General features: G+C 38.1%; 1 protein-coding gene across 15 annotated transcripts in view; it reads left to right on the forward strand.

Moving 5' to 3' along the window:
- Positions 1–27,078, forward strand: part of RAPGEF2 (Rap guanine nucleotide exchange factor 2) — a 299,942-nt gene that overhangs the window by 227,015 nt on the left and 45,849 nt on the right. For all 15 annotated transcript variants that reach the window (XM_053583632.1, XM_053583658.1, XM_053583668.1 and 12 more), the window contains 2 exons: positions 7,036–7,167; positions 23,399–23,576. In XM_053583632.1, coding sequence (XP_053439607.1) covers positions 7,036–7,167; positions 23,399–23,576 — 310 coding nt within the window. The remainder of the gene's footprint in view (positions 1–7,035; positions 7,168–23,398; positions 23,577–27,078) is intronic.

A 27,078-nucleotide genomic window follows, 5' to 3' on the forward strand; every position in this document is an offset into this window, starting at 1 on the left:
CAATACATAAAAGTGTACATTTGGGCAGAAAGCCACATGAAATTTTAAGCCATATCTTTTCAAGTTTTCTCTGTCATAGCTCCTTCTAAAACATTATTATTATGTAGTAAAGTAAGTAGCAAAGAATTTTGGAAGTAGGCCCCCCGCCCTGTGGCATTTCTGTTCAGACTGTCCTCTCTAGGCAGGATGCTCAGTATGGCAGGAATGAAGTTTTGTGGTTAGACCACGTCTAGTTTGTAGCATGTGTCCAGGCCAAATACATGAGGATTTCAGAGGCTTTGGCAGTCTAACATAAATTGCACATTAAAAGGCACAAACTGCCAGGCACAGTGGCTCATGCCGGCAATCCCAACACTGGGGAGACCGAGGCAGGTGGATTGCCTGAGCTCACAGGTTCAAGACCAGCCTGAGCAGGAGCGTAAGCCTGTCTCTAAAATAAATAGCTGGACATTGTGCCGGGTGCCTGTAGTCCCAGCTACTTGGGAGGCTGAGTCGAGAGAATCGCTTGAGCCTAAGAGTTTGAGGCTGCTGTGAGCTAGGATGCCACAGCACTCTGCTGAAGGTGACAAAGTGAGACTCTGTCCCCCCCAAATAAATAAATGGCACAGACTACTGATGTTTTGTTATTACTTTGAGAAAATTCTAAACTATGGACATTTGAATGTTCATAGAGTAGTCGTTGGACCATAAGCATATTATGACAAGGAGCATATTCAGTTTGCAAAATTTATTTAGGTAATCTAAGCAGTGAATTTCTCCATAGCTCATATAATTTATTTATAACATATAGAGTTTGGGGGGAAACATATGAGTGAACTACCACACTAATAGTTGAGGCATCACAATGTCAACACAAGTTTATTTTTTGGAATTGAATCTGAAAATTAACTGGCCTAAGGTTATGGAGGATCTCAAATAGAAAATTGACAGAGGGATGCAAAGGAAGAGAGAGGCTTCTGTTCTGCCAAGCAGATTTTCTACGGATCACAGTGATTATGTCATTTGGTTGCTATATTGTATCTATTTCATAGAAGAAACTAAGGTGCACAGAACTTAACTTGCCCAAGTTTGGTGGACTTAGAAAGTAGTTGAATAGAAGATGAATCCGTGTACTTCTAACCCGAGATGATGCCTTTTGAGCCCGGTAGGAAGCTAGAATAATGTTAAGCTCTCACAAATTCTTAAATTTGGGGCAAATTTCTCCAATAGTTTACAAAGCAAATAAATTTTTGTAGAACTGTTTCAGTAAAGCATAGTTGTATCAACACTAAAAAAAGGTCTACAGATAATTTAATCAGGAAAATACTACATCTGTCAAGCTTACTACATTATTATCTCATGACACATTTAGAAAACTTATTTCCTGTCATTATATATACTTTTGACCAAAAGGAGTTACGTGTTGTTCAAAAACCTTTCTCTTTGCTTGGTGAAATACTGATGGACAAAGCTGTGGAGAACAAGAGCATTTGTCAAGGATTATGAGGGAAGTCAAAATTAATGTTGGTGAATAACATTTGAGTCCAATATCTCTTTTTTTCTAATGTTTTTAAAGAAATGACTTAAAATAATAAAAGTTGATCAAGTTATAAAATTGTCTTTAAAATGAGCTACTAAGTAATATTTCTGCATCATCAACCTGCAAATAGAAACCAGTCAAAGTGTGTCAGAACAAGTAGTATCTGAATAGATCAATAGTAGAAAGAAAAAGAAAACAGGATGTGTGTGTGTGTGTGCGCGCACACACACATGCACGTATATGCCCAGAAAGAGAGAAAGAATATGAATTGCTTTTAAAACATAACTTGAAGGGCTGAGTGTGGTGGCTCACACCTGTAATCCTATCACTCTGGGAGGCAAGGACAGGTGGATTGTTTGAGCTCAGGAGTTTGAGACCAGCCAGAGCGAGAACTCATCTCTTAAAAAAAAAAAAAGAAGGGCTTTAATTTGAGCTACAGAAATTTGAGAGCTGGAAGGGATCTATGCTTTACACTGTGTCTAGGATGAGGTGCTTTACAGTTAACACAATTCTTTAGTGACTTCTGTGTGCCAGGCATTTCTCTAAGTGCTTTATACCCATTCATTCATTTAATCTGCACAACACAGGCTTTCAGTGACCGATGGACGAATGATGAATGAAAATGTAGTCTCTGATATTTTCACTAATACCCCAGAGAAAAATAGAAAACATATCCAGTAATACACTCATTCCATTCCGTAGAGCTTAAAAACGTGAGCATAGACAGTATTCACAAAAATCCAGGGCTGATGCTAGAGAAACAGTATTTGAGTAAATTTTTAGTGATGCACCTTAATATAATGTTAGTTTTTAATTGCTAAATGTGATATTTAATTTACCTTAGGTAGTTGTACTCAAGATAAGCTGCCTGGAAAGGTCAGATTAATTCCAATGATCACCCCCAAACTTTATATATTGTGTTATAACTATTGTTTCAAATAAAATGATTCCAAGGTTAGTTTGGGAAATTATCAGTTAAATAAATTTCAGTTGATAGTAGCAATATTTTTTGTTTTTTGTCTTGTTTTGTGTTTTAACCACTGGATTTCTCAGTGATTCTGAGTTGAAAATGAACTTTATGGAACATAAAACTTTCTTTTACACAGAATACCCGTTGGGACTAGAATCCCACAAAACTCATCCCCTGTGCTTTGTAGGTGGATTTGGGGTCTGGGCCCACAGGTGCTGGGCTATGTCAGTAATGCAGAGATTCAGAGGAAAGGGAAGGAAGGCAGCAAGCCACCCTTGTCTCTACTACAGTATCACTGATTTCAGGCACTTTACCAACTCCACAAAGTATTTACTTAGGTGATGTCAAAGACTTTAAGATATCCATACTCAATCACACACTTACCTTCAAAGTAGAGTTCATTTATAAGCTATTAATTTTATAATTGCTAACCACTAGATTTAATGGACCAGCAATTATAAAATGCCTATTTGTATATATGGGATTTAAGTCATTTGTAGAACTTTCTTTTTAGAAGCTAATTATTGTAGCATCCATGTTGGTCCCACAAAATGAAACTGGGCAAATGGTACCAAGGTTTTACGAAACTATGATTAATTATATTTTACATAAAGTAAGCATAAACCTAAATTAATATAATCGAATTTAGATATATATATTTTAAATCTAATTTGAATATCATCCTTGTTCCTTATTTATTTAGCTGTGTTTGTGGCTAAACTATGATTCAGTTGTTTGCCTAATTATTAAAATTTTGATTCATAATATGAAACCAGTAGATGAACAACTACACACCCACACAAGAGAAAAACACAATTAAATTCAAGTGGGGGTAAGGGGGTGGTAAGCTCTCACTTAAGGGCACAGTGTAAGGGTACCTGGCACATCTCCTAAGTGAAGGGCTCAGCTGCAACTTGGACTTTACCTAACAAGTGCAGACAATGCAATCCCTTCGATAGTACCCTCATGTTAAGCTCAAATTTAAAAAATTAAAAAATTGTGATTCTCAGGTAGTGTATTTTTAGGACTGTAAGTTGCTTGATCCAATTTGAGTGCCAATATATTTATATAATCAAGTGTTAAAATATTTAAATGACAAAAATGAAAAACATAAGCAATTCCTTTGAATTGTGTTGCAGTTAATTGCAGGGAAACATACATTGGTGTTAAGATACAAATGTATTAAATATGTTCATTTCCCTTTTAATTAAGTTATTTGATTTAATTCAGATAATTACTGCATGTATTACTCCTAATCTCATAACATTTTTGTTTTTCTCAATAGAATTTCTGCTGTAAATGGTGGCTAAAGTCACAAGATAATTCGCATCATTTTAATCTGAAATTTAATTGAATAGCATATTGACATATACTAAATTGTCACTGGGTCAATTTGAAATAAGTGAATCTTGCTGTTCTGTTGTGCCATTTTTGTATATCTTACTCAGATCATGAGTTACTTCCCCCCACAGGGGTTCTCTTACCCTCGTGCACTGGGATTAAACATGGGTGTCTGCCTCTTGATGCCTAACCCCCATACCGTTTATTTGCCTCTTAAAAACTCCATTGTCCCTGGGCATGTGCTCGGGTCTCTATTCCATTAGAGTGTTGTGGTGGGGCCAGATCGGTACATTTCAGACTCTTCCTTTATGGGAACACCTTTGATAACTTCCCCCATTCCATAACCTAATTGTGCATTGTCAATAATATTTAATAATACCATTGTTATCCCAATTTGTAAGAAAAAGATTTTTGAGTTTCCTCGAACTTGGTATCTATTAATAATCTACAATATTATTAAATTGTATATGGATTTCATCTAAGCTTAATATATAATTTTTTCATGTTATTCTGCAAAGAACACAGATGACAGGGAGGCGAGGATAAAAACAATGTTTAAAAAACTATGTTTAAGCCTGGCACAGTAGCACAGGCTTGTAGTCCTAACTATCTGGACGGCTGAGGTGAGAGGATTGATTGCTTGAGCCCAGAAATTCAAGACCAGCCTGGGCAACGTAGACCCTGTCTCAAAGACACAGAGAAACTATGTTCAATTAATTCTTCTATTGCTTGTAACACCCATCACCTATCACAAATTGTACATGGAAATAGGAATTGTCTTATTCACCTCGATGTTCCCTGCTCCTAACAAGAGTGTCTAAAATAACAGGTACTCAATAAGTATTTATTAAATAGAATTGAATTTTTAAAAGCAAAAATATTTCTTTCTCTTTTGAGTCTTTATGGTTCTTGGCCTACAATTACCACATAATTTTGATACTTGCAGTTATAAGTAGGCCTAGATGAATACATTTCAGAACTTGAGGGATGCTTAGCAAGTCTGCTTGTTTTAAAATAGATGGCTGTTTTTATTTAAATATGAACAAGTAGAACATTGATATTTATATATGTGTGCATAGATTGATGAATGTTATTTATAACTTTCTCAGTTCCAAAGAATTGGTTTGTAAAGGCCAGATACATGTCTCTCCTGTAAGGTTTGGTGCTTTCTCAGCTCCAGTATTCTCTGCACAGTGAATTCTTAGTCGGAAAAGATGACCAGATAATGGATTCTAGGAAGAGTGCCCTCTAAGACTGTAATAAGTAAAAAGTAAAAATTCATTGGATAATTATATCTTCATTTGCCATATTAAGTTAATTTTTAAAAAATCACACAGTATAACACATTGGTCTGAGTCACGTCTATAAAAGATAATCAATAAAAATCACTTGTTTATTCTGTAATTACATGTATTGATTGATGCCTTTTAAAATTCCTGAGCCATAGAGTAATGTTCCCCAGTTGCCTTCTGCAGTAAGTGACTGAATTTAAATGGAAATGTAGCTAGGATGATGAAAGGTATTTATCCTAGCTATGAACATGTTATTTATTTTACACGCCAATAACCATCGCTTAGCTGCATTCAAAATCATAGTCTTGAATACATTTCTACAAACTTCTGTCTTACATTGTTCCTAAGGAAATCCTGCAAATAATTCACTATTCTATATTGTGAATAAAACATCAACATTCTGAATTTAGAGGTATTTGCCTATCTACTCTTTATAGAAATACTGTTATTCTCCTAATTTTTTAGTGTATTTCATAACATCTTTAATTATCACTTAAAAAAACACCCTTAGTTAAAAAAAACACTGAGTGAGTTGAGCTTACAATTATTTCACATAATTTGAATAAACATTTCACTTCTCTGAGCTCCTCCAACATATGTGTTTGTATTCATTTATTTGTCATCTAATCACATACCCTCCAATAAATTCATGTTAAATTCTGTCCTTTGTACACCTTGTATCCTTTAAAGTTAAAAAATATTATTTCTGAACATATTGCATATAAATACTCTTAAGTGCCTTCCTCTTAAGATAGGGAGGGGTGTAATTTATTCAGAGAGTCAGGTCTGAATGATGTGGGATATAAATACATTTTGCCTCTTAGTTTGAAACTTTGAAGTATCAAACCCATTGATCATGATCATACACCTGAATCATCTTCCTTGAGAAGCTTATTTTAGCAAGGGGATAAGGATCAAAGGTAGATGGGATGTTACTAAGGTAAATCTTTATTAAATTTAACAGTCTTTGTATTTATTGTTATTCACCAGCTAAATAGGATCAGTGTGCAGGCATGAAAGAATGTTATCAGCATTTCATGATGCTATTTAGCATACATTTTGAACTATTGTAGCATTACTGACCAACAAGGTGATACTATAGATAAATACAGTGTCCTTTTAAATTCAGAAGACTTACTAATAAGAGTGTAAGATTCTTAGGGGCAGTGTTTTCTTAGAGTTTTACTTGCTGCCTAGGACCTAATAAGAGAAAAGGGCCTCTGTAATATTTGTTGAATGAGCGAATGTGTGAATATTTTCTTTTTTAAAACTTTTCTCTGATATATGAGGGGCAATAGACTTCAGAACTTGAGGGATGCTTAGCGAATTTGTTTAATGGAGGCTGTTTTTATTTGAACATGAACAGGTAGAAAATTGATATTTATATATGTGCATATAGATAGGTAAATGTTGTCCGTAACTTTCTCAACTTTAAGTTGTTTGATGGCTTTCTTTTTTCTTTCTCCAAAGAGCCTATTGTGGTTACTCATATGACAGTACACTTAATCGATTATAAGATGCTATCTTTTTTTTTTCTTTTTAACCTTTAAACATCATTTGGGCAGCAAAGAACCTCAAATCTATTTTCTCATTTAAACTATTTCTTGACTTCAAAGTTGTATTTGTGATTAATAATACATACTAGTAGACTTCATTTGTTCACTGGTGTGTAATTAGAGAATTGTAAATTTACTGAATTAAATGTTCATCCAAGTTCACCTTAATCATCAAACTCACTTAAGCATTGAATTTAGTATTATTTAAGGTTCATTGTATGCCCATAAACTTTAAAACTTATGTGGTTTTTGTTAAATAGGATAATATAGAACATAATACAATATTTTAATTTTAAAATGTCTTCTTGGAGATCTCGATTCAAATTGTAATCCTAGTTTTTCCTGCTCCTTCCATAGCTTCCTGCAGATTTCACAAAACTACACCTTACTGACAGTCTCCACCCACAGGTGACCCACGTTTCTTCCAGCCACTCAGGATGTAGTATCACTAGTGATTCTGGAAGCAGCAGTCTTTCTGATATCTACCAGGTAAGAAGGAGGGTTTTTTTTGTCATTTACTTCATCTTCATATATTCCAAGGAGTTGTGGGGTTCTCAGTTAATAGAATTTATAAAGTAAACATCTGTGTGCATATGTACATAATTTAGGGTTCACGTAGCATGTTGGATGTATGTTTTAGAATGTAGCTACTGTCTAATTGTACTTGCCTCTGCTATTACCAGTTATCAAAATTTTAAATAGAGTGATTAGAATGGAATAATTTATGTTGACTTCAATGATTTTAATTCATTTTACTGCAGATGTAGTACATTTATGACTCTTTTTTCTTTCTTTCTTTTTTTTTTTTTTTTTTTAAGACAAAGTCTCATTTTGTCACCCTCGGTAGAGTGCCATGGCATCATAGCTCACAGCAACCTCAAACTTTTGGGCTCAATTGATTCTTTTACCTCAGCCTCCCGAGTAACTGAGGCTATAGGTGCCCGCCACAACACCCAGCTATTTTTAGAAACGGGGTCTCACTGTTGCTCAGGCTGGTCTTGAACATATAAGCTCAGGCCAATCCACCCGCCTCGGCCACCCAGAGTGCTAGAGTTACATGCATGAGCCACCATGCCTGGCTATGACTCTTCCTTGACTAAAAACCATAGGGAGAAACTGCAGAATTATGCTTTTTTATTAATTTATTTATTTTTATTTTATTTATTTATTTTATTTTTATTTTTTTATTGTTAAATCATAGCTGTGTACATTAGTGCAATCAAGGGATACAATGTGCTGGTTTCATATGCAATCTGAAATATTCTCATCAAACTGTTCAACATAGCCTTCATGGCATTTTCTTAGTTATTGTATGTAGACATTTGTATTCTGCCTTTAGTAAGTTTCACCTGTACCCATTCTAAGATGCACGGTAGGTGTGGCCCCACCCATTACCCTCCCTCCACCCTAAACTCCTTCCTCCCTTCCCCTTCTTTGGCCCTTTCCTCATAGTCTTATGCTATAGTTGGGTTACAGCCTTCATGTGAAAGCTATCATTTAGCTTCATAGTAGGGCTGAGTACATTGGATACTTTTTCTTCCATTCCTGAGATACTTTGCTAAGAAGAATATGTTCCAGCTCCATCCATGTAAACATGAAAGAGGTAAGTAAAGTCTCCATCTTTCTTTAAGGCTGCATAATATTCCATGGTATACATGTACCACAATTGGCTAGTCCATTTGTGGGTCGATGGGCACTTGGGCTTCTTCCATGATTTAGCAATTATGAATTGGGCTGCAATAAACATTCTGGTACAGATGTCTTTGTTATATTGTGATTTTTGGTGTTCTGGGTATAAACCTAATAAAAGAATTATAGGATCAAATGTCAGGTCTATTTTTAGATCTCTATTCTCCAAACATCCTTCCAGAAGGAACGTATTAGTGTGCATTTCCACCAGCAGTGTAGAAGTGTGCCGTTTTCTCCACATCCATGCAAACATCTTTGGTTTTGGGATTTTGTTATGTGGGCTACTCTTACTGCGGCTAGGTGATATCTCAAAGTAGTTTTGATTTGCATTTCTCTGATGATTAAGGATGATAAGCTTTTTTTCATGTGTTTGTAGATAGTGCATCTTTCTTCTTTAGAGAAGTTTCTCTTCAAGTCCCTTGCCCACCCTGAGATGGGATCACGTGTTCTTTTCTTGCTAATACTTTTGAGTTCTCTGTGGATTCTGGTTATTAGATCTTTATCGGAGGTATAACCTGGAAATGTTTTCTCCCATTCTGAGGGCTGTCTGCTTGCTTTACTTACTATGTTCTTGGCTGTGCAGAAGCTTTTTACTTTGATCAGGTCCCAGTAGTGTATTTTTGATACTGCTTCAGTTGCCTGGGGAGTCCTCCTCATAAAATATTCACCCAGGCCTATTCCTTCAAGAGTTTTCCCTGCACTTTATTCAAGTATTTTTATAGTTTCATGTCTTAAGTTTAAATTTTTTATCCAGTGAGAGTCAATCTTAGTTAACGGTGAAAGGTGTGGGTGCAGTTTCAATCTTGTACAGGTTGCTAGTCAGTTCACCCAGCACCATTTGCTAAATAGGGAATCTTTTCCCCACTGAATGTTTTTAATTGGCTTGTCAAAGATCAAATAACGGTAAGTAGCTGGATCCATCTCTTGGTTCTCTATTCTGTTCCAGACATCTACTCCTCTGTTTTTGTGCCAATACCATGCTGTTTTGATCACTATCGATTTATAGTACAGTCTCAAGGCTGGTAGTGTGATTCCTCCTGCTGTGTTTTTATTGCTGAGTAATATTTTGGCTATTCGAGGTTTTTTCTGATTCCATATAAAACAAAGTATTTTTTCAAGATCTTTAAAATATGACAATGGAGCTTTAATAGGAATTGCATTAAAATTATATATTGCTTTGGGTACTATAGACATTTTAACAATGTTGATTCTTCCCAGCCATGAGCATGGGATGTTTTTCCATCTGTTAACATCTTCAGCTATTTCTTTCCTTAGAGTTTCATAGTTCTCTTTTTAGAGATCTTTCACGTCCTTTGTTAGGTATACTCCCAAATATTTCATCTTCTTTGGCACTACTGTGAAAGGAATAAGAGTCCTTGGCTGTTTTTTCGGCTTGGTTATTGTTGGTATATATAAAGACTACAGATTAATGGGTGTTGATTTTGTAGCCTGAGACATTACTGTATTCCTTGATCACTTCTAAAAGTTTTGTAGTAGAGTCCCTAGTGTTTTCCAGATATACGATCATATCATCTGCGAAGAGTGAAAGTTTGATCTCTTCTGACCCTATGTGGATACCCTTGATTGCCTTTTCTTCCCTAATTTTAATGGCTAAAACTTCCTTTACAATGTTAAAGAGCAATGGAGACAATGGGCAACCTTGCCTGGTTCCTGATCTAAGTGGAAATGATTTCAATTTAACTCCATTCAATACGATATTGGCTGTGGATTTGCTGTAGAAGACCTCTATCAGTTTAAGAAATGTCCCCTCTATACCAATTTTCTTAAGTGTTCTGATCATGAAGGGATGCTGGATATTATCAAAAGCTTTTTCTGCATCAATTGAAAGAATCATATGGTCCTTATTTTATAGTTTATTTATGTGCTGAATTACCTTTATAGATTTACGTATATTGAACCAGCCTTGAGACCCTGCGATAAATCCCACTTGGTCGTGGTGTATAATTTTTTTGATGTGTTGTTGGATTCTGTTTGTTACGATCTTATTGAGTATTGTAGCATCAATATTCATTAGTGATATTGGTCTATAATTTTCTTTTTTTGTTGGGTCTTTCCTTGGTTTGGGGATCGAGGTGATGTTTGCTTTGAGGAATGTGTCAGGTAATATTCCTTCTTTTTCTATATTTTGGAAGAGGTTTAGTAATATAGGTACTAGTTCTTTTTTAAAGGTTTGGTAAAATTCTGATGTAAAGCCATCTGGTCCTGGGCTTTTCTTTTTAGGGAGATTTTGTATAGTTGATGCTATTTCAGAACTTGATATAGGCCTGTTCAACATTTCCACTTCATTCTGGCTAAGTCTTGGTAGGTGGCGTACTTCTAGGTATTGGTTGATTTCTTTCAGATTTTCATATTTCTGAGAGTAGAGTTTCTTGAAGTATTCATTAAGGATTTTTTTAATTTCTGAGGGGTCTGTTATTTCATCATTATCATTTCTGATTGATGAAATTAGAGATTTTACTCTTTTTTTCCTGTTTAGGTTGGCCAAAGGTTTATCTATTTTATTGAACTTTTCAGAAAACCAACTTTTGGATTTATTGATCTGTTGTATAATTCTTTTGTTTTCAATTTAATTTAATTCTGCTCTGATTTTGGTTATTTCTTTTCTTCTGCTGGGTTTGGGGTTGGAGTGTTCTTCCTTTTCCAGTTGCTTGAGATGTCCCATTAAGTTGTTAACTTCCTCTCTTTTTGTTTTCTTGAGGAAGGCTTGCAGTGCTATAAATTTCCCTCTTAGGACTGCCTTTGCAGTATCCCAGAGGTTCTGGTAATTCGTGTCTTGATTGTGTTTTTGTTCCAAAAATTAGGTGATTTCCTTCTTAATCTCGTCTATAACCCACCTATCCTTCAGCATAAGGTTGTTTAGCTTCCATGTTTGTGTATGTGTATGCAGGTTCGTGTTGTTATTGAGTTCAACTTTTATTCCATGATGGTCTGAGAAGATGCAAGGCTTAATTTCTATTTTTTAAAATTTGCTAAGGTTAAATTTGTGGCCTAGGATGTGGTCGATTTTGGAGTATGTTTTGTTGGCTGATGAGAAGAATGTGTATTGTGTTTTGTTGTGATGAAATGTTCTGTAGATGGCTGTTAAGTGCAGATGTTGAATGGTTAAATTTAAATCTAAAATTTCTTTGCTTAGCTTCTTCTTGGAGGATCTGTCCAGCACTGCTAAAGGGGTGTTAAAATCTCCAACTACTATGGAACTGGAGGAAATCAAGTTGCTCATGTCTGTTAGAGTTTCTCTTATAAATTGAGGTGCGTTCTAGTTGGGTGCATAAATATTAATACTTGAAATCTCATTATGTTGAGTATTACCTTAAACAAATAGGAAGTGTCTATCCTTATCCTTAATTATTTAAGTTGGTTTAAAGCCTATTGCGTCTGTGAATAGGATTGCAACGCCTGCTTTTTCCTGCTTTCCAGTTGCCTGGAGTATAGATGACCATCCCTTCACCTTGAGTCTATATTTGTCTTTTAATGTAAGATGCGATTCTTGTATGCAACAGATACATGGCTTGAGTTTTTGTATCCAGTCAGCCAACCTGTGCCTCTTTAGAGGACAATTTAAACCATTCACGTTAATTGAGACTATTGATAAGCCTTTCAAGAGTCCGGTGGACATTTTTAATCCTTTTGCAACTGTGGAAGTTGAAATTTGATCAAAAGTTTCTGGGTGGGTTTAATTTTGTGGTGGAGGATTACGTTGGTCTATATGGAGGATAGGTCTGAGAATATCCTGGAGAGCTGGTTTAGTTATAGCAAATTTCTTCAACATGTGAATGTCATTGAAGTATTTAATTTCTCCGTCGTAAATGAAACTCAGTTTAGCTGGGTACAGGATCCTGGGTTGAAAGTTATTTTGTTTTAGGAGATTAAAAGTCAATGACCATCCTCTTCTAGCTGAAAGGTTTCAGCAGGGAGATCTGCAATTATTCTAATATTCGTGCCCTTGTAGATGATGGTTTTCTTTCGTCTGGCTGCTTTCAGAATTTTCTCTTTCATATTAACTTTAGTGAAATTGATTATGATGTGTCTGGGGGATGTCTTATTTGGGTCGAGTCGTGCTGGAGTTCTGAAACTGTCTGCTATCTGAATTTCAGAATCTCTTGGCATGTTTGGAAAGTTCTCCTTCATAATCTCATGGAGAAGAGACTCTGTGCCTTGTGAAGCCACTTCGTCGCTTTCGGGGATCCCTATAGATGAATAATGGTTTTCTTCGAATTATCCCACAGCTCTCTGAGAGAGTGATCTGTTTTTGCCCTCCATTTCTCTTCCTCTTTGAGAGTTTGGGAGCGTTCAAAAGCTTTGTCTTCAATGTCAGAAATCCTTTCTTCTGCTTGCTCCATTCTGTTACTGAGGGATTCTATTGTGTTTCTCGGCTCTTTGAGGGCTGCAACTTCTTGTCTCAATGGGTCAAAGTCTTTGGTCATTTGGTCTTTGAATTCATTGAATTCTTGAGATATCTTTTGGGTTACTGCTTGGAATTCTAATTCGATCTTATTTGCTATCCAGATTCTGAATTCGATTTCTGACATCTCAGCTATTTGTTTGTATATGGGATCTCATGCTATGTCTGCCCCATTGATCCTTGGGGGAGTTGATCTACTCTGATTATTTATTTATTTATTTATTTTTATTTATTTTTTTTTGTAGAGACAGAGTCTTACTTTATGGCCCTTGGTAGAGTGCCGTGGCCTCACACAACTCACAGCAACCTCCAACTCCTGGGCTTAAGCGATTCTCTTGCCTCAGCCTCCCGAGCAGCTGGGACTACAGGCGCCCGCTACAACGCCCGGCTATTTTTTGGTTGCAGTTTGGCCGGGGCCAGGTTTGAACCCGCCACGCTCAGCATATGGGGCTGGCACCTTACCGACTGAGCCACAGGCGCCACCCTACTCTGATTATTTATATTGCCAGAGTTTTTCTGTTGATTTCGCCTCATGATTGATTTTCAGTATTGCCTCTGGCCATCCTCAGAGTTGAGGAGGTGTCTCTCCAAGATTAGACCCCAGCGGGATCACTCTATTGTTGCTGGGTCTTTGTAGGTAGTGACCCTGTGTAGTTCCTCTGGGGCTGCCCCAGACAGGGAGTTCTAGTTGTGGAAGCAGCTCTGGAGTGTGACACACCCAGATTCAGCAACAGGGCGGGAGGTGGTACGCAAGGTTCTGGGAGTGCCTGGCACCCAGTGACTTTGGCACAGAGAGCCCAAGGCTCCAGCAGTCTCTTGCCAGGAGAAGGGCTCTGCGCAGAGGCAGGGAGGGCTCCGGAGGGCACACGGCTACCAGAGTCCCTGGCCAGACGAGCAGGTCGGTGTGGAAGCAGGGAGGGTTTAGGAGGGAGGACACAGGGTTGCGCAGCTCCCCCAGTTCCTGCTCAGGGCATGCGGGGGACCCGCCGGCTCGGTCGTGCATCGCGCGTCAGGGGTTGCAGCACAGCTCTTACGGAGGTCTGGGCAGCACCAGGAGTTTGAGGGTGCTATGAGCTGTGACGGCATGGTATTCTACCCAGGGCAACAGCCCAAGGCTCATGCCAAAACGGGTCTCACTCTGCCCCTGAGGGTTAAGGCTGTAAAGCAGCTCAGACCCCACCTTTAGGCTTCTCAGTCACTAGGTTACTAGCTCCCGCCCGATCCTTGCTCTGCGACCCTGAGGGCGGAGCTTGCCAGGGCAGTTCTCATAATGGCTCCGTGCGGCCCACAGCCAAACACTATTAGCTCCATCCGCTCAGCCTCTCAGTCTGGGGCCCTAGACAGTGCCCTTAGTTCTCCGTACTCCTGCTCAAGCTCTCCCCAAGGCAGTTCACTGAGTGCCAAGTCCAAAAACACCGAAACAGTTCACAGGTAAGGCCTTTCTGGTTTGCAGACTCAGTGCTGCTTGTACTTACGGCTGCCAGCAGGGTTAGGTCGATCGAACACACGCAACCACTTGCCATTTTTCCATCGTTTTTGTCCTCCTCTTGGGGTCCAGAAGTCCCTTGCTGACTCCCCGTACCTTCAAAGGGATGATTAATATGCAGATCCCACCAGCCAGAGATGCCTGGAGTCTTATCTCCCCAGGCTCACCGTGTCCACTTGCAGGGAAGCTGTTTGGACTCTCAACTCTTAGAATTATGCTTTTTTATAGTAAGTTTTTCTTATTAAAGTCCATAATGAATATACAAAATAACGGGATTGTTAACATTTGATCATTGCAGCCCAGCACAGTGGCTCACACCTGTAATCCTACCACTCTGAGATGCTGGGTGGGAGGATCCCCTGCACTCAGGAATTCGAGATCAGCCTCACTGAGTGAGACACCATCACTACTGAAAGTAGAAAGATTAGCTGGGAGTGGAGGCACACACCTGTAGTCTCAGCCACTTGGGAGGCAGAGGGAAGAGGATCTCTTGAGCCCAAGAGTTTAAGGTTGCTGTGAGCTATGATGCCATGGCACTCTACCCAAAGTGAGACTGTCTCAAAAAAAAAAAAAAAAAAAAAATTGAAGAGTTCCCTTATACAGAACAATGAACAACATTATGTATATATAAAAGGTGTATTTTAGCTTATATTGTTTGAAACATTATAGAAGAGCCCTTGTCCTCTAAACTTTGAGATGATTATTATACATTTTTACAATCTATGATGGAAACACATTTCGAGGTTACAGCAGTTATTACTGTTTTCTTCAAATATAAACAAACTTGAATGGAATTTCTAAAAGGTAAATCTATAATAAGAATGAAGTAATTTGTTCATATCATTTATTGTGGCCTGGTCTCAGAGAAGTTTTATTTAGCATTGTGTGCTATTTCTCTTGAGTAAACTGGGTATGTTGATGAGGAAATTCTTAAGGCTACTTCTGTCCCTAGCTGCTGTCCAAACACCTAAAAAACCAGACTGGGCTGAGTGTTCCTATTTGCTCTGGCACAGGGCAGTTGCTTACCATCTCTAGTCTGACTTTATAAAAAGGAGGTTTCCTGTGCAGTGTTTTGATTCATCAACTTGAGTTTCAAAGCTGTTTGTTCAAACTCAATGGCAGACAGGTAGCCTGTAAGTTTGTGGCTGTCATAAGGAAAAATCCAGAGCTGTATCTAGGAATTTAGCAATTAGCTATGCAAAGCTTAACATTTCATATTCTCAATAGATCACTTCCATTACCTTTGAATCAGAACTTCTTAAGGGGAGAAGTCATCCAACCTGTAAATAGTCCAGTTTGCAGTCTTACATTGAATCCTGTCAGTCAACCATCCAGTTCATTATTGAACAATTAATCTCTGTGCAAGTCCAACTTAGGAGGTCTTACCTTTCTTATCTAGAGCTGTCATGTCCAAGTGAGTGTAGACACTCATGAGATAGGCACAGAAAGGTTGAAACTGAGTGCTATCCACAAGGAAGAAATGGGTAGAATAATGTTGCAGCTATGGTGGGAGGACAGAAATTTTTGAACAAGGTGGAATGAGTGGGAGACGCTCCTCTGTTTCAAGAGGGACACATCCCCAGTGTGTTTGAAGTGGGGCATATGTGAGTTGAGGGAGTTCCCTTCCTAAACTTCTGTTTTTTCTCTGAGGGGTCCAATTCCTTTGTTGAGAGTGAGAGGTTGGCAGGTGGAAAGTTTTAAAGAGAGGCAAGTTTGGAAGTAACAGTTGCAGGGAAAGCAGGAGATCACACTGACCAGAGAAATAGAGACTTGGTTGAGTTGGTACCCTCACTTATAAAATGATTTTCCTAGGCCCTGTTGAGTAACTTTCCCTATAGTTAGTGCAAAGATTTGACTTCATTCAGGACAGAAGTTCTGCTGAGTGAGTGTAACACAAAGACAGGTAGACCCGTGTGTCAAACTTTTTCTGACTACGGAACTCTGCTTTTTTGTGTGCTTTCTAGCTGGAATGTTTTCTCCTTTTTTTTTGTAGAGACAGAGTCTTAACTTTATCACCCTCGGTAGAGTGCTATGGTGTCTCAGCTCACAGCAACCTCCAACTCCAGGGTTTAGGCAATTCTCTTGCCTCTGCCTCCCGAGTAGCTGGGACTACAGGCACCTGTCACAACGCCCGGCTGTTTTTTGTTGCAGTTTGGCTGGGGCAGGGTTTGAACCCGCCGCCCTCGGCATATGGGGCCGGCACCCTACCCACTGAGCCATAGGAGCCGCCCATGGAATGTTTTCTCCTTGCTTGACCCTTTGCGCCTTCATTTTCAAGTATTACCTCTACAGGGAGAGTTCTTCCCTTATAACCTCTGTGAAGGAGGCCCTGCATTTTGGTTCCTTTCCTGGCTAGTCCTTTTATTCCCTTCCTAGACCCTCAGTGAAATGATGATTGCTTTCCATGTTGTCTGTCTGTCTACTACACTAACAGCTTTAAGAAGGCAGGGAACTTGTCTGTCTTGTCTTCATTTTCTAGAGCGTAGTACAATGCCAGGAAATAATAGGCTTTCAGTAAAGATGTGCTGAATGAATGTAATTGAAATAATAGACCTGGGAATATAAGCAGAATATGAAAGGAACTTAAGTCAGGAGATGTGAATGGTAGACTTAGAAGTAAAAAGTAAATTAAAGACTAAAGATCTTGCTTAAGTTAAAAAGAGTTTTCTTAGAGGCAGGTGGGAGCAAGTTGAAAGAATAGGAGGTTGTTTGTGATAGAAAATAGAATGCCTAATTTAGTGATAGGAAATAATGCCACTTCCAGCCATGATAAGGTCTGGTTAAATGCTGTGACTATCAGAGCAAGTAGCTTAGTCAGACTAGAAATAGATATAAAAATTAGTAGATCGATATGTGTAAAACAGGCTGGGCACGTTGGCTCACGCCTGTAATCCTAGCACTCAGGGAGGCCAAGGTGGGTGTATTGCCTGAACTCACGGGTTCTAGACCAGCCTGAGCAAGAGTAAGACTCCATCTCTAAAAGTAGCTGGGCGTTGTGCCAGGCGCTTGTAGTCCCAGCTACGTGGGAGGCTGAGGCAAGAGAATCGCTTGAGCCCAAGAGTTTGAGGTTGCTGTGAGCTGTGACACCATAGCATTCTACCGAGGGCGACATCCTAAGACTCTGTCTCAAAGAAAAAAAAAAAAGAAATAGTCATAAACATACATCTGTAGTCAAATGAATTAAAATATTTAATGTCAAGATAAATTATTCCATTCAAATCACTCTATTTAAAATTCTGATAACTGGTAATAGCAGAGGCAAGTGAGACTGTCTCAAAAATAAATAAATAAATAAAAATAAAAAACAATATGTTGGGTGGCGCCTGTTGCTCAAGGAGTAGGGCGCTGGTCCATATGCCGGAGGTGGCAGGTTCAAACCCAGCCCCAGCCAAAAACCAAAAACAAACAAACAAACAATATGTTAAACAGTTAAAACAAAATGGAACTCACGTGTAAGGGTATAAAGTATAAGGTGGGAAACCTCACAAATCAGTGAAGAAAGTGATGATGGTCTTTAGAATGGGGGAGTCATTGTATATTCTCATTTTATGTCATATTTAGAATAAATTCCAGATTAACTGAAGAGTTAGCAAACTCAGTGTTATAATGAATGAATGATCACAGCATTTAATAATTAAAAGCAATTGATATGAAGCTTTAAAGTCAGAAAATAACCAACTTATGCAAATTAATAAGAAAATACTCAGTTCCCAATATAAAAAATGTTCAAAGGACAGAAGTAGATAGCGTGCAGAAAGGAAAATGCAAATATCTCTATCTTACATAAAATATTTAAAACATATTAATAATTGACTATATGAGGATTTAAATATGGAGCTATTTTGCCTATCAAATTAGCATGCTTTTTTCCTTAAAATAAATGTTTATAGGGCAGCACCTGTGGTTCAGTGGGTAGGGCACCAGCCCCATATACCGAGGGTGGCGGGTTCAAACCCTGGCCAAATTGCAACAAAAAACAGCCGGGTGTTGGGGCAGGTGCCTGTAGTCCCAGTGACTCGGGAGGCTGCCTAAGCCCAGCAGTTGGAGGTTGCTGTGAGCTGTGACGCCACAGCACTCTACTGAGTAAGACTCTGTCCCTACCAAAAAAAAAAAAAATAGATAAATAATAAATGTTTATAGGCATTTTTATATACTCCTTATAAGATTGCAAATTATGGAAAGCACACTAACAATTTATATGAAGAGCTTTAACAAACCGTCCCTCTCTTTTAGGTGTATGTGTGTATGCATGTATGTACGTGTATGTAGTAACAAGCCTATGTTGAAGAAAAAAACATTGACAGTGTAAAATTAGAAATAACATAATTATGATATGAAAAGTAAGCTTAATGCAGCATTCTTTCTTTCTTTCTTTTTTTCTTTCTTTTTTTACTTAATTTAATAAATGTTAGTGATTAGCTTGGAGCCCGTAGCTCTGTGGTTAGGGCGCCAGTCACATGCACTGGGCTAGTGGGTTCAAACCAACAATGTTGTTGCTTAACAACAATGACAACAACAAAATAGCCAGGTGCTGTGGTGGGTGCTTGTAGTCCCAGTTACTTGGGAGGCTGAGGCAAGAGAATCACTTAAGCCCAAGAGTTTAAGGTTACTGTGAGCAGTGACACCTCAGCACTCTGAGGGTGACATAGTGGGACTCTGTCTCAAATAAATAAATGTTAGTGATTATTCACACAGCTTCAATGAATTTACCTTGATTTTAATGAATCTCTGCAACAATATGGTCCTGGTGGGTTTTTTTTTTTTTTATTTAAAGTTAATGTGAGGGTTCAAACAACCAAATCACAGTATTTGAATTTATTAGATAAGAGTCCCTCTTGTAGCTATGTCCTGCACCCAAAAGGTGTGCCATACACCCCTGCATTGTACCCACTCTGTGGGAGTGTCCCAACCCCCCCTACTTTCCCCTCCTCATTCCCCCTCCCCCCAACTTGAATTGAAATGAGTTTTTCTTTTATGTGGGCATGAATTAGATCATCTATTGGCTTCATATTAGTATTGAGTACATTGGATATTTGCTTTTCCACTCCTGTGGTACTTTACTGAGAAGAAGGTGTTTTTTGGCTCAGTGCCTGTGGCTCAGGTGGCTAAGGCACCAGTCACGTACACCTGAGCTGGTGGGTTTGAATCCAGCCCGGGCTTGGCAAACAGCAATGACGGCTGCAGCCAAAAAATATCCGGGCGTTTTGGCAGGCTCTTGTAGTCCCAGCTACTTGGGAGGCGGAGGCAAGAGAATCACTTGAGCCCAGGAGTTGGAGGTTGCTGTGAGCTGTGATGCCACGGCATTCCATCCAGGGTGACAGCTTGAGGCTCTGTCTCAAAAAAAAAAAAAAAAGTGTTTTAACTCCATCCAGGTTAATAAAAAAGATGTGAAGTCACCATCTTTTTTATGGCTGAATATTCCATGGTATACATATACCACAGTTTGTTAATTCATTCCTGAATTGATGTGCCTTTAGGATGTTACAGAGATTATATTTCTTAATATATTTTTATACTTTCCAGATACATGTATGTATGATTTTATATGATATTCCTTCTCATCTTGTTAGCTCACTCACATTAGCATTCAGAATACTCAATACATTGTAGCCTAAATTTATACAAGAAGCTAACCTAGGTGCTATTTGGGTTAAATGTATATGTTTGAGATTCTATAAATTTTATTTACATTAAAGATGCTTACTAAAGGCTGGGCTTGGTAGCTCACACCTGTAATCTTAGCACTTTAGGAGGCCAAGGCAGAAGGATAGCTTAAAGCCAGGAGTTTGAGACCAGCCTGGGCAACATAGTAAGATCCCACTTCTACAAAAATTTAAAAATTATCTGGGCATTGTGACCTAAGCCTATATTCCCAGCTACTTGACAGGCTATGGTGGAAAGGTCACTTGAGGCCAGGAGTTCAGGGAGTTCATGCCACTGCACACTAGCCTAAACAACATAGCATTTAGGCTCTCAGGAAAATAAAAAAAGATACTTACTAATAAGTCCTCTTAAATATGGCAATATGTGTGAGATATTTAATAAGTAAAATGGGTTTTTCTGCAAGTGATTTTAAAGTGCTTAATGATAAAACGTGCAGTGTTTTATTTTTAATTTAGTCAAATTAACCTTTCATTAGAGCTTTATGGCATTAAACATTTTTTCAGTTCATTTTTTTGACATCCTTTCAAAAAGGGAAAATAAACTGTTTTTAAGAAATATGTTCATTACAAAAGAATATATTGAATATATTGAATCTTTTGATTTAAATAAATTGTAGATCTTTCAGCATTGATTTGAGAATATTACTATTTTTAAAGAATATTATTTAAATGTAAATGGACAACTAAATTTATATTGGGCTGTACATGTATATGGTAAGTTAATTTAGGACAGGTGTTGTCTGCCTATCGGAAATATGTAAGCGTCTCTCCTTACGCTTGAGACAAATATAATCAGATAAACTTTTAAATATAATTTGTCTGATTATCCTTACTTAGAATAAAATGGTTTAAAGATAAGGCTAAATCTTAGTAGTGCTGGCTTGGAAGAAGGTAGAAAACAAGTGTTTCATTTACCTTCAGATGCAAATATCTATCTGTAAATGTTTTATTTTTTATAACTTAGCAAAGTGGAAAACATTTTATTACTGTAGCATATTTTAACTCCTTTTCTAATGAAGACTGTCTATTGAGGAAGCTGGGTATAGTGCAAAGTATTTAGTATTTTTTGTGTTGTTTAGACCTGATTTTGAGTCTTGGCACAGTTACTAGGTTTTATTTGTTTGCATTAAACAAACTGTTTAATTTTCTTGAATGTTTTCTTATCTGTAAAATAGGAATAACAATACTAACTTGGTGAATCAATATGAAGATTGATTATTATGTATTAAAAGCATCGAATTTAGTACTAGATACAGTAGTCATTCAATATAGGCTCACTGTTTTTATAATTATTATATGAACCATTTGGCTAAAATTGAATAGGTGCAGTTATTGAGGTTTTTTTTAACATATATGTAAGGAGGTAAGGTATTTAATAGTATTTTGTGGGTTTTTATCAAATTTATCAGCAGTAGGACCTTAGAAAGATAATCTCTCTTAGCCTGAGTGTTCATAGAATAATAAAAGTTAATAATGGCTCTTACTTTATAGGATTGTTTTGAAGATTAGTGTATAAGTAGTGCTGAAGAGGGTGTCTGCCATACTGTAATATTCATTGTAACAGGTTCAATATTATACTTGTATCTTTAAAAAAAAAAAAATCTTTATTAGCCTATTCATTTTTTTTTTTTTTTTTTTTTTTTTTGAGGCAGAGTCTTACTCTGTTGCCCAGGGTTGAACACTGTGGCCTCTGCCTAGCTCATAGTAAACTCAAACTTCTGGGCGCAAGTGATCCTCCTGCCACAGCCTCCAGAGTAGCTGAGATTACAGGTGCCTATCAAAACACCCAGCTAATTTTTTTTTTTTTTTTAATCTCTAGTAGAGTCAGCGTCTTGCTCTTGCTCAGGCTGGTCTCAAACACCTGAGTTTGAACAATACTCCCACCTTGGCCTTCTAGAGTGCTAGGATTATAGGTCTGAGCCACACATTTGCTTTTTCTTAAAAATAAGACATTTATTATTGAAAATCATTTGAACTTGGTAAATTATGTTGTCTACAAAATCAACAATTTTAGAATGAGATGTTTTCAAGATTTTAATATTTCATCTGGAAAACATTTATGATGTTTAAGATTGGTGAATATTTAATTGAATTCATTCTCACTGTATGTAAGTAATTAGTGAATTCTGTGTGTGTGATGTTCATTAAGGCCAGTATGATGGGCTCAGCACCCATAGCTTAGTGGGTAGGGTGCCAACCACATGCACCAGGGCTTCGGGTTCCAACCTGCCCCTGGCCTACTAAACAACGACAACTACAATAACAAGAACAACAACAAAAAACAATAGCCGGGTGTTGTGGCAGGCACCTGTAGTCCCAGTTACTTGAGAGGCTGAAGCAAGAGAATTACTTAAGCCCAAGAGTTTGAGGTTGCTGTGAGCTGTAACACCACAGCACTCTACTGAGGGCAATTTAGTGAGACTCTGTCTCAACAACAACAACAAAAGACCAATATGATGCATATATAAATATTGCTGAGATGATAAAAATAAAATGAACTAAAAAAGGATAAGTGTCCTTGCTTGAGCTAACCCAACAAGGAGAGACTGTCTTGAAATGTGTGACTCCAGTAATGGCAAATGTATTCAGCTATTACCATGTATCTTGATAACTTGAAATTTGGGGCTGCAGTCAGCTGTGTTGATGAATGAGAAGAAAGAATGTGTCACCGTTGGATAGATAATCTCAAAGTGTTTCTTGATTTATAGTTTGGGAGTGTTTGTTGGGATAATCCAACTAATGGTTAATATTTTGTTTGAGGTTTATTTGTCCATAAAGACTATCTAATAGCGGAGAAGTGGTTCAGTCTTCTTAGCATCAATAAATTGTAACCTTAGGATCTTAGCTTAAGCCATTCCCTTTGAAAATTGGGATGAAAAGGGCGGCGCCTGTGGCTCAGTTGGTAAGGCGCCGGCCCCATATACCGAGGGTGGCGGGTTCAAACCCGGCCCCGGACAAACTGCAACCAAAAAATAGCCGGGCGTTGTGGCGGGCGCCTGTAGTCCCAGCTACTCGGGAGGCTGAGGCAAGAGAATCGCTTAAGCCCAAGAGTTAGAGGTTGCTGTGAGCCGTGTGAGGCCACGGCACTCTACTGAGGGCCATAAAGTGAGACTCTGTCTCTAAAAAAAAAAAGAAAATTGGGATGAAAAGAAATACTACTTTTTTATTTTTTATTTTATTCCTTCTTACCCAGCTCGGGTAAGAAATCAAAATGACTGAGATAAAACCATTAATCTTGGCCAAAATTTGACTAGGAGATAAAATCATTCATATTTTATTGAGGCAATTCTTATATATATATTCTGGTGTATAAATAGTTGTTGGATGCTGAAATACAACTAACTTAATTACAGAAAAATAAATATAAAATTGTATTGATCTAGACTTGTTTTCATCTCTTTGGGGCCCCAAAGATTGATTTACTTGAAATAATTTTTGATTTTTTTGGTCTGTTTGAAGGCCACAGAAAGTGAGGCTGGTGATATGGACCTGAGTGGGTTGCCAGAAACAGCTGTGGACTCCGAGGACGATGATGATGAGGAAGATATTGAGAGGGCGTCAGATCCTCTGATGAGCAGGGACATTGTGAGAGATTGCCTAGAGAAGGACCCAATCGACCGGACAGATGATGATATTGGTGAGTGAGAAAATGAATCTAAGAGCAATTTAGAACATTTAGAGGACAGGACTGCTTTTCCGGTGACAATAGAAGTTAATCATTTGGAAGTAAAGGCTAACATGTCACATTACCTATATTGGCATTGCTGGACTATAAACTTTCTATACCAGTGGGGGGTGGGGGTGGGGAGAACACTTAGAGATAAAATTATCTGTTACAACAGAGCCGGAAACTATACAAAGTCATTAATTTGTTGAATTCCTTTGTATAAACAGTCGTATTCATTGAACAAAATTAGAAAAAGTCGATTTTCCTCTGTCAAGAGTCTACAAATAATCCTGTGAATGAAACTTCCTAATAAATCCCTTCATAACCCTTTTCTCAGCTTAGTTTATGACAAAAAAAAAAAAATAGTCTTGCAAAACAGTATTACTTCTGTTAATTTTCTTGTGAGCCAAATGGGGGTGGGTAAAAATTGTCATGTAAATGAATTTGCTTCTACTTTAAAGATGAGCCTGGGTGGAAGAAGACAGCAAAATGTCAGGTTAGCTGAGGGGAGTGAGACTTTCTTTAAAGTACACTCTGAGGTTAAAACTTTAAGGGGCTTTATGACCACCTTTCCAACACAGCAGGAGTTTATTTCATAATAATGGTTTTGTGTTTTGACTGTGCCTCCCACACTCTGACTGTTTCATTACACATTCAGGTGAGGACTACTTCTCTGGAGAGTCACTTCCCCACCAGAGGTCCAGAATCCATCACCACACATGCCTTAGCCAGTTACCTATTCTGCCAGTCCCCTGGCTCTTTGGGCCAGTATCTATTTGAAGAGAAATTCAATGAATTAGGTCTTTTGTGGTTAGGCATAGGATGGTGTGGGTCTAAGCTTAAGTGTGGGTGAGTTAAACGCACGCTTACAGTATGCATACATTCGAGTGAGACAAACGTGTGAGGAAAAACTTTAGTATTTAAGCAATGTATGTATGCTGTGAAAAGGAAGATGAAAAACCTGGCTCTGTACCCATGGCTCAGTGAGTAGGGCTCTGGCCACATACACCAGGGCTGGCAGGTTCAAACCCGGCCCCGGGCTGCTAAACAACAATGACGACAAAAAAAAAATAGTTGCACATTGTGGCAGGTGCCTGTAGTCCCGGCTAATTGGGAGGCTGAGGCAAGAGAATCACTTAAGCCCAAGAGTTTGAGGTTGCTGTGAGCTGTGACACCACGGCACTCTACTGACGGTGACATAGTGAGACTGTGTCACAAAAAAATAAAAACAAAGATAAAAAACCAAAACTTTGGTTGGGTTAGATAATTAAAATTTAATTAAAATCATTATAGGAATTACTCTCTCTATATAAGAATATCATACAGTGGTCATTACTCCCTCAGCAAGTAGAGGAGAGTTGAGCACCTTCAGTGTACTGGAAGTACCCATCATCCTTGCTCTCTTCACCAGCCTGTTAAGGAGACACACGGTTAGCAAACAAGAAAAAATCCATTGTGGTGGTGAGTGAAGTGAAGAAGATTAAGCAGAGGCCAGGGTGATGCAAGCAGGGGCATGGGCCGAGCAGAATGGTTCTCAGTTTCACCCCCTGAACACTAGGGTTGCCCTTTCTTGTGTCTGCTGCCTCATGGTCATCTGATTTACAGTGTCCAAAACTGGGTTTCACTTTCCCCTACCTCATTTGCTTTCTTGATTCTTTATGTTCTTCTGATTTTTATTGTCCAAAATTGGCTTTTACTTTCTTGTTCTCTGTCCCTGCCAGCTTCTTCTTTTTCTTTTAATCTTTTAATTGCAGTTTTAAAGAAAAAGTTAAATTGGAAGAGTGTTCAGCTTACCACTTTGATCCAGAATCTTTGCTCATAGGTTTTTTTAAAAAATTCGATGGAATGTTGCTTTTCAAGCTGTTCATTTTAGAATAGTTGTAGAAGAAAATGCTGATTATTAAAGTATGTAGCATATCTGTCGTTTGTGGAAACTTAAGACTTTCTGTTGATATCTGTGAAGACTTCTCTCCCAGAATTTCTAGAAAGCACAAGCTATACTAATTCCTATAGATAAGTACAGAGCTATCTTTTTTTAAAATGTGCTTGTCAATATAATCTCTACAGGGAATAACATGTATTTGAATACCAATATGCTAGCAAACAGTGACTCCTGATGCTTGTTATTATCAAATATATATTTATTAGAAGTACTAAATCACCAACATTAAAGAGAAGGCCTGAAGGGTGTTGTTTGGCCTATGAGAAACCTTGAAAGATCTTGTATTCTGTCACCCTTGAAATAAAACCACATGTGAGAGAACCCTTTAGCCATCACTCCTGTTAAATGTAACTCATCATCCAACATTTAGTTAAAAGATACCTTTTATATGAACTATAAACATCTGTAAGAGTGATGTTTTCTCTAGATACCGCTCTTCCTACCCACCTTCCTCCATCCCTACAAAAAAGGGGGCGATGGGGTGTGTGTGCCCGAGTGTTTGAGTTGAATCAAATGCGGTTGCTAATATTTGATCATATTTTTACCAGCTATAGGAAGGACAAACGTTTCCCTTTGGGTTCCCATGGATTCTTGGGTCTACCCTCTCAATACTTTAAAGGGAGAGATTTCACCATATGCATTTTTGCTCTAGAACCCATAACTTTGTAGGTACTCAATTATTGAATATTTATGAATTTTATTTTATTTTATTTTATTATTTATTTTCTTTTTTTGTAGAGACAGAGTCTCACTTTACTGCTCTCCATAGAGTGCCGTGGCGTCACACGGCTCACAGCAACCTCCAGCTCTTGGGCTTAGGTGATTCTCTTGCCTCAGCCTCCCGAGTAGCTGGGACTACAGACGCCCGCCACAATGCCCGGCTATTTTTTTGTTGCAGTTCGGCTGGGGCTGGGTTTGAACCCACCACCCTCGGTATATGGGGCCGGCGCCCTACTCACTGAGCCACAGGTGCCGCCCTATTTTATTTTGTTTTGTTTTGAGAAGTTGGCAATAGAGGGCTACTTTGATCTCTTTCAGACAACCCCAGAGATTTTTAAAAACCCTAATATTAAGCATTTCTTATGTAAAATTGAGTCAAACAAACCTAAGGTAAGTCAATTTTCCGATTTGGCTTTAGCTTCTGGTATCTGTAAATTGCTTGTTTATGTTTTCTTTGAGTTACATTGATTGACTGCAAAGACTTTTTTTTTTTAAGGTTAATATATTTTTTTTTTTTTATTGTTGGGGATTCATTAAGGGTACAATAAGCCAGGTTACACTGATTGCAATTGTTAGGCAAAGTCCTTCTTGCTTAAGGTTAATATTTTACATAAACAGGAATGTTCCTTTCCTACCAAAACAGGATTTGGTCACAATAGTGTACCATTCTAATAGATTAGTGTGTAATTTTGTATGTATGTTCTGAGAAATACAAAAGAAAGTGGTCCTGCCTCTCTCCTTGGTGGCTGCTGCACTGCCCTCAGAACTGCCTCAGTTCCCATCCCAGGCTCTGAGTTCTCAGCTGCTCTG

The sequence above is a fragment of the Nycticebus coucang genome, chromosome 1 (genome assembly GCF_027406575.1).
Source record: "Nycticebus coucang isolate mNycCou1 chromosome 1, mNycCou1.pri, whole genome shotgun sequence".
Classification (NCBI taxonomy): domain Eukaryota; kingdom Metazoa; phylum Chordata; class Mammalia; order Primates; family Lorisidae; genus Nycticebus; species Nycticebus coucang.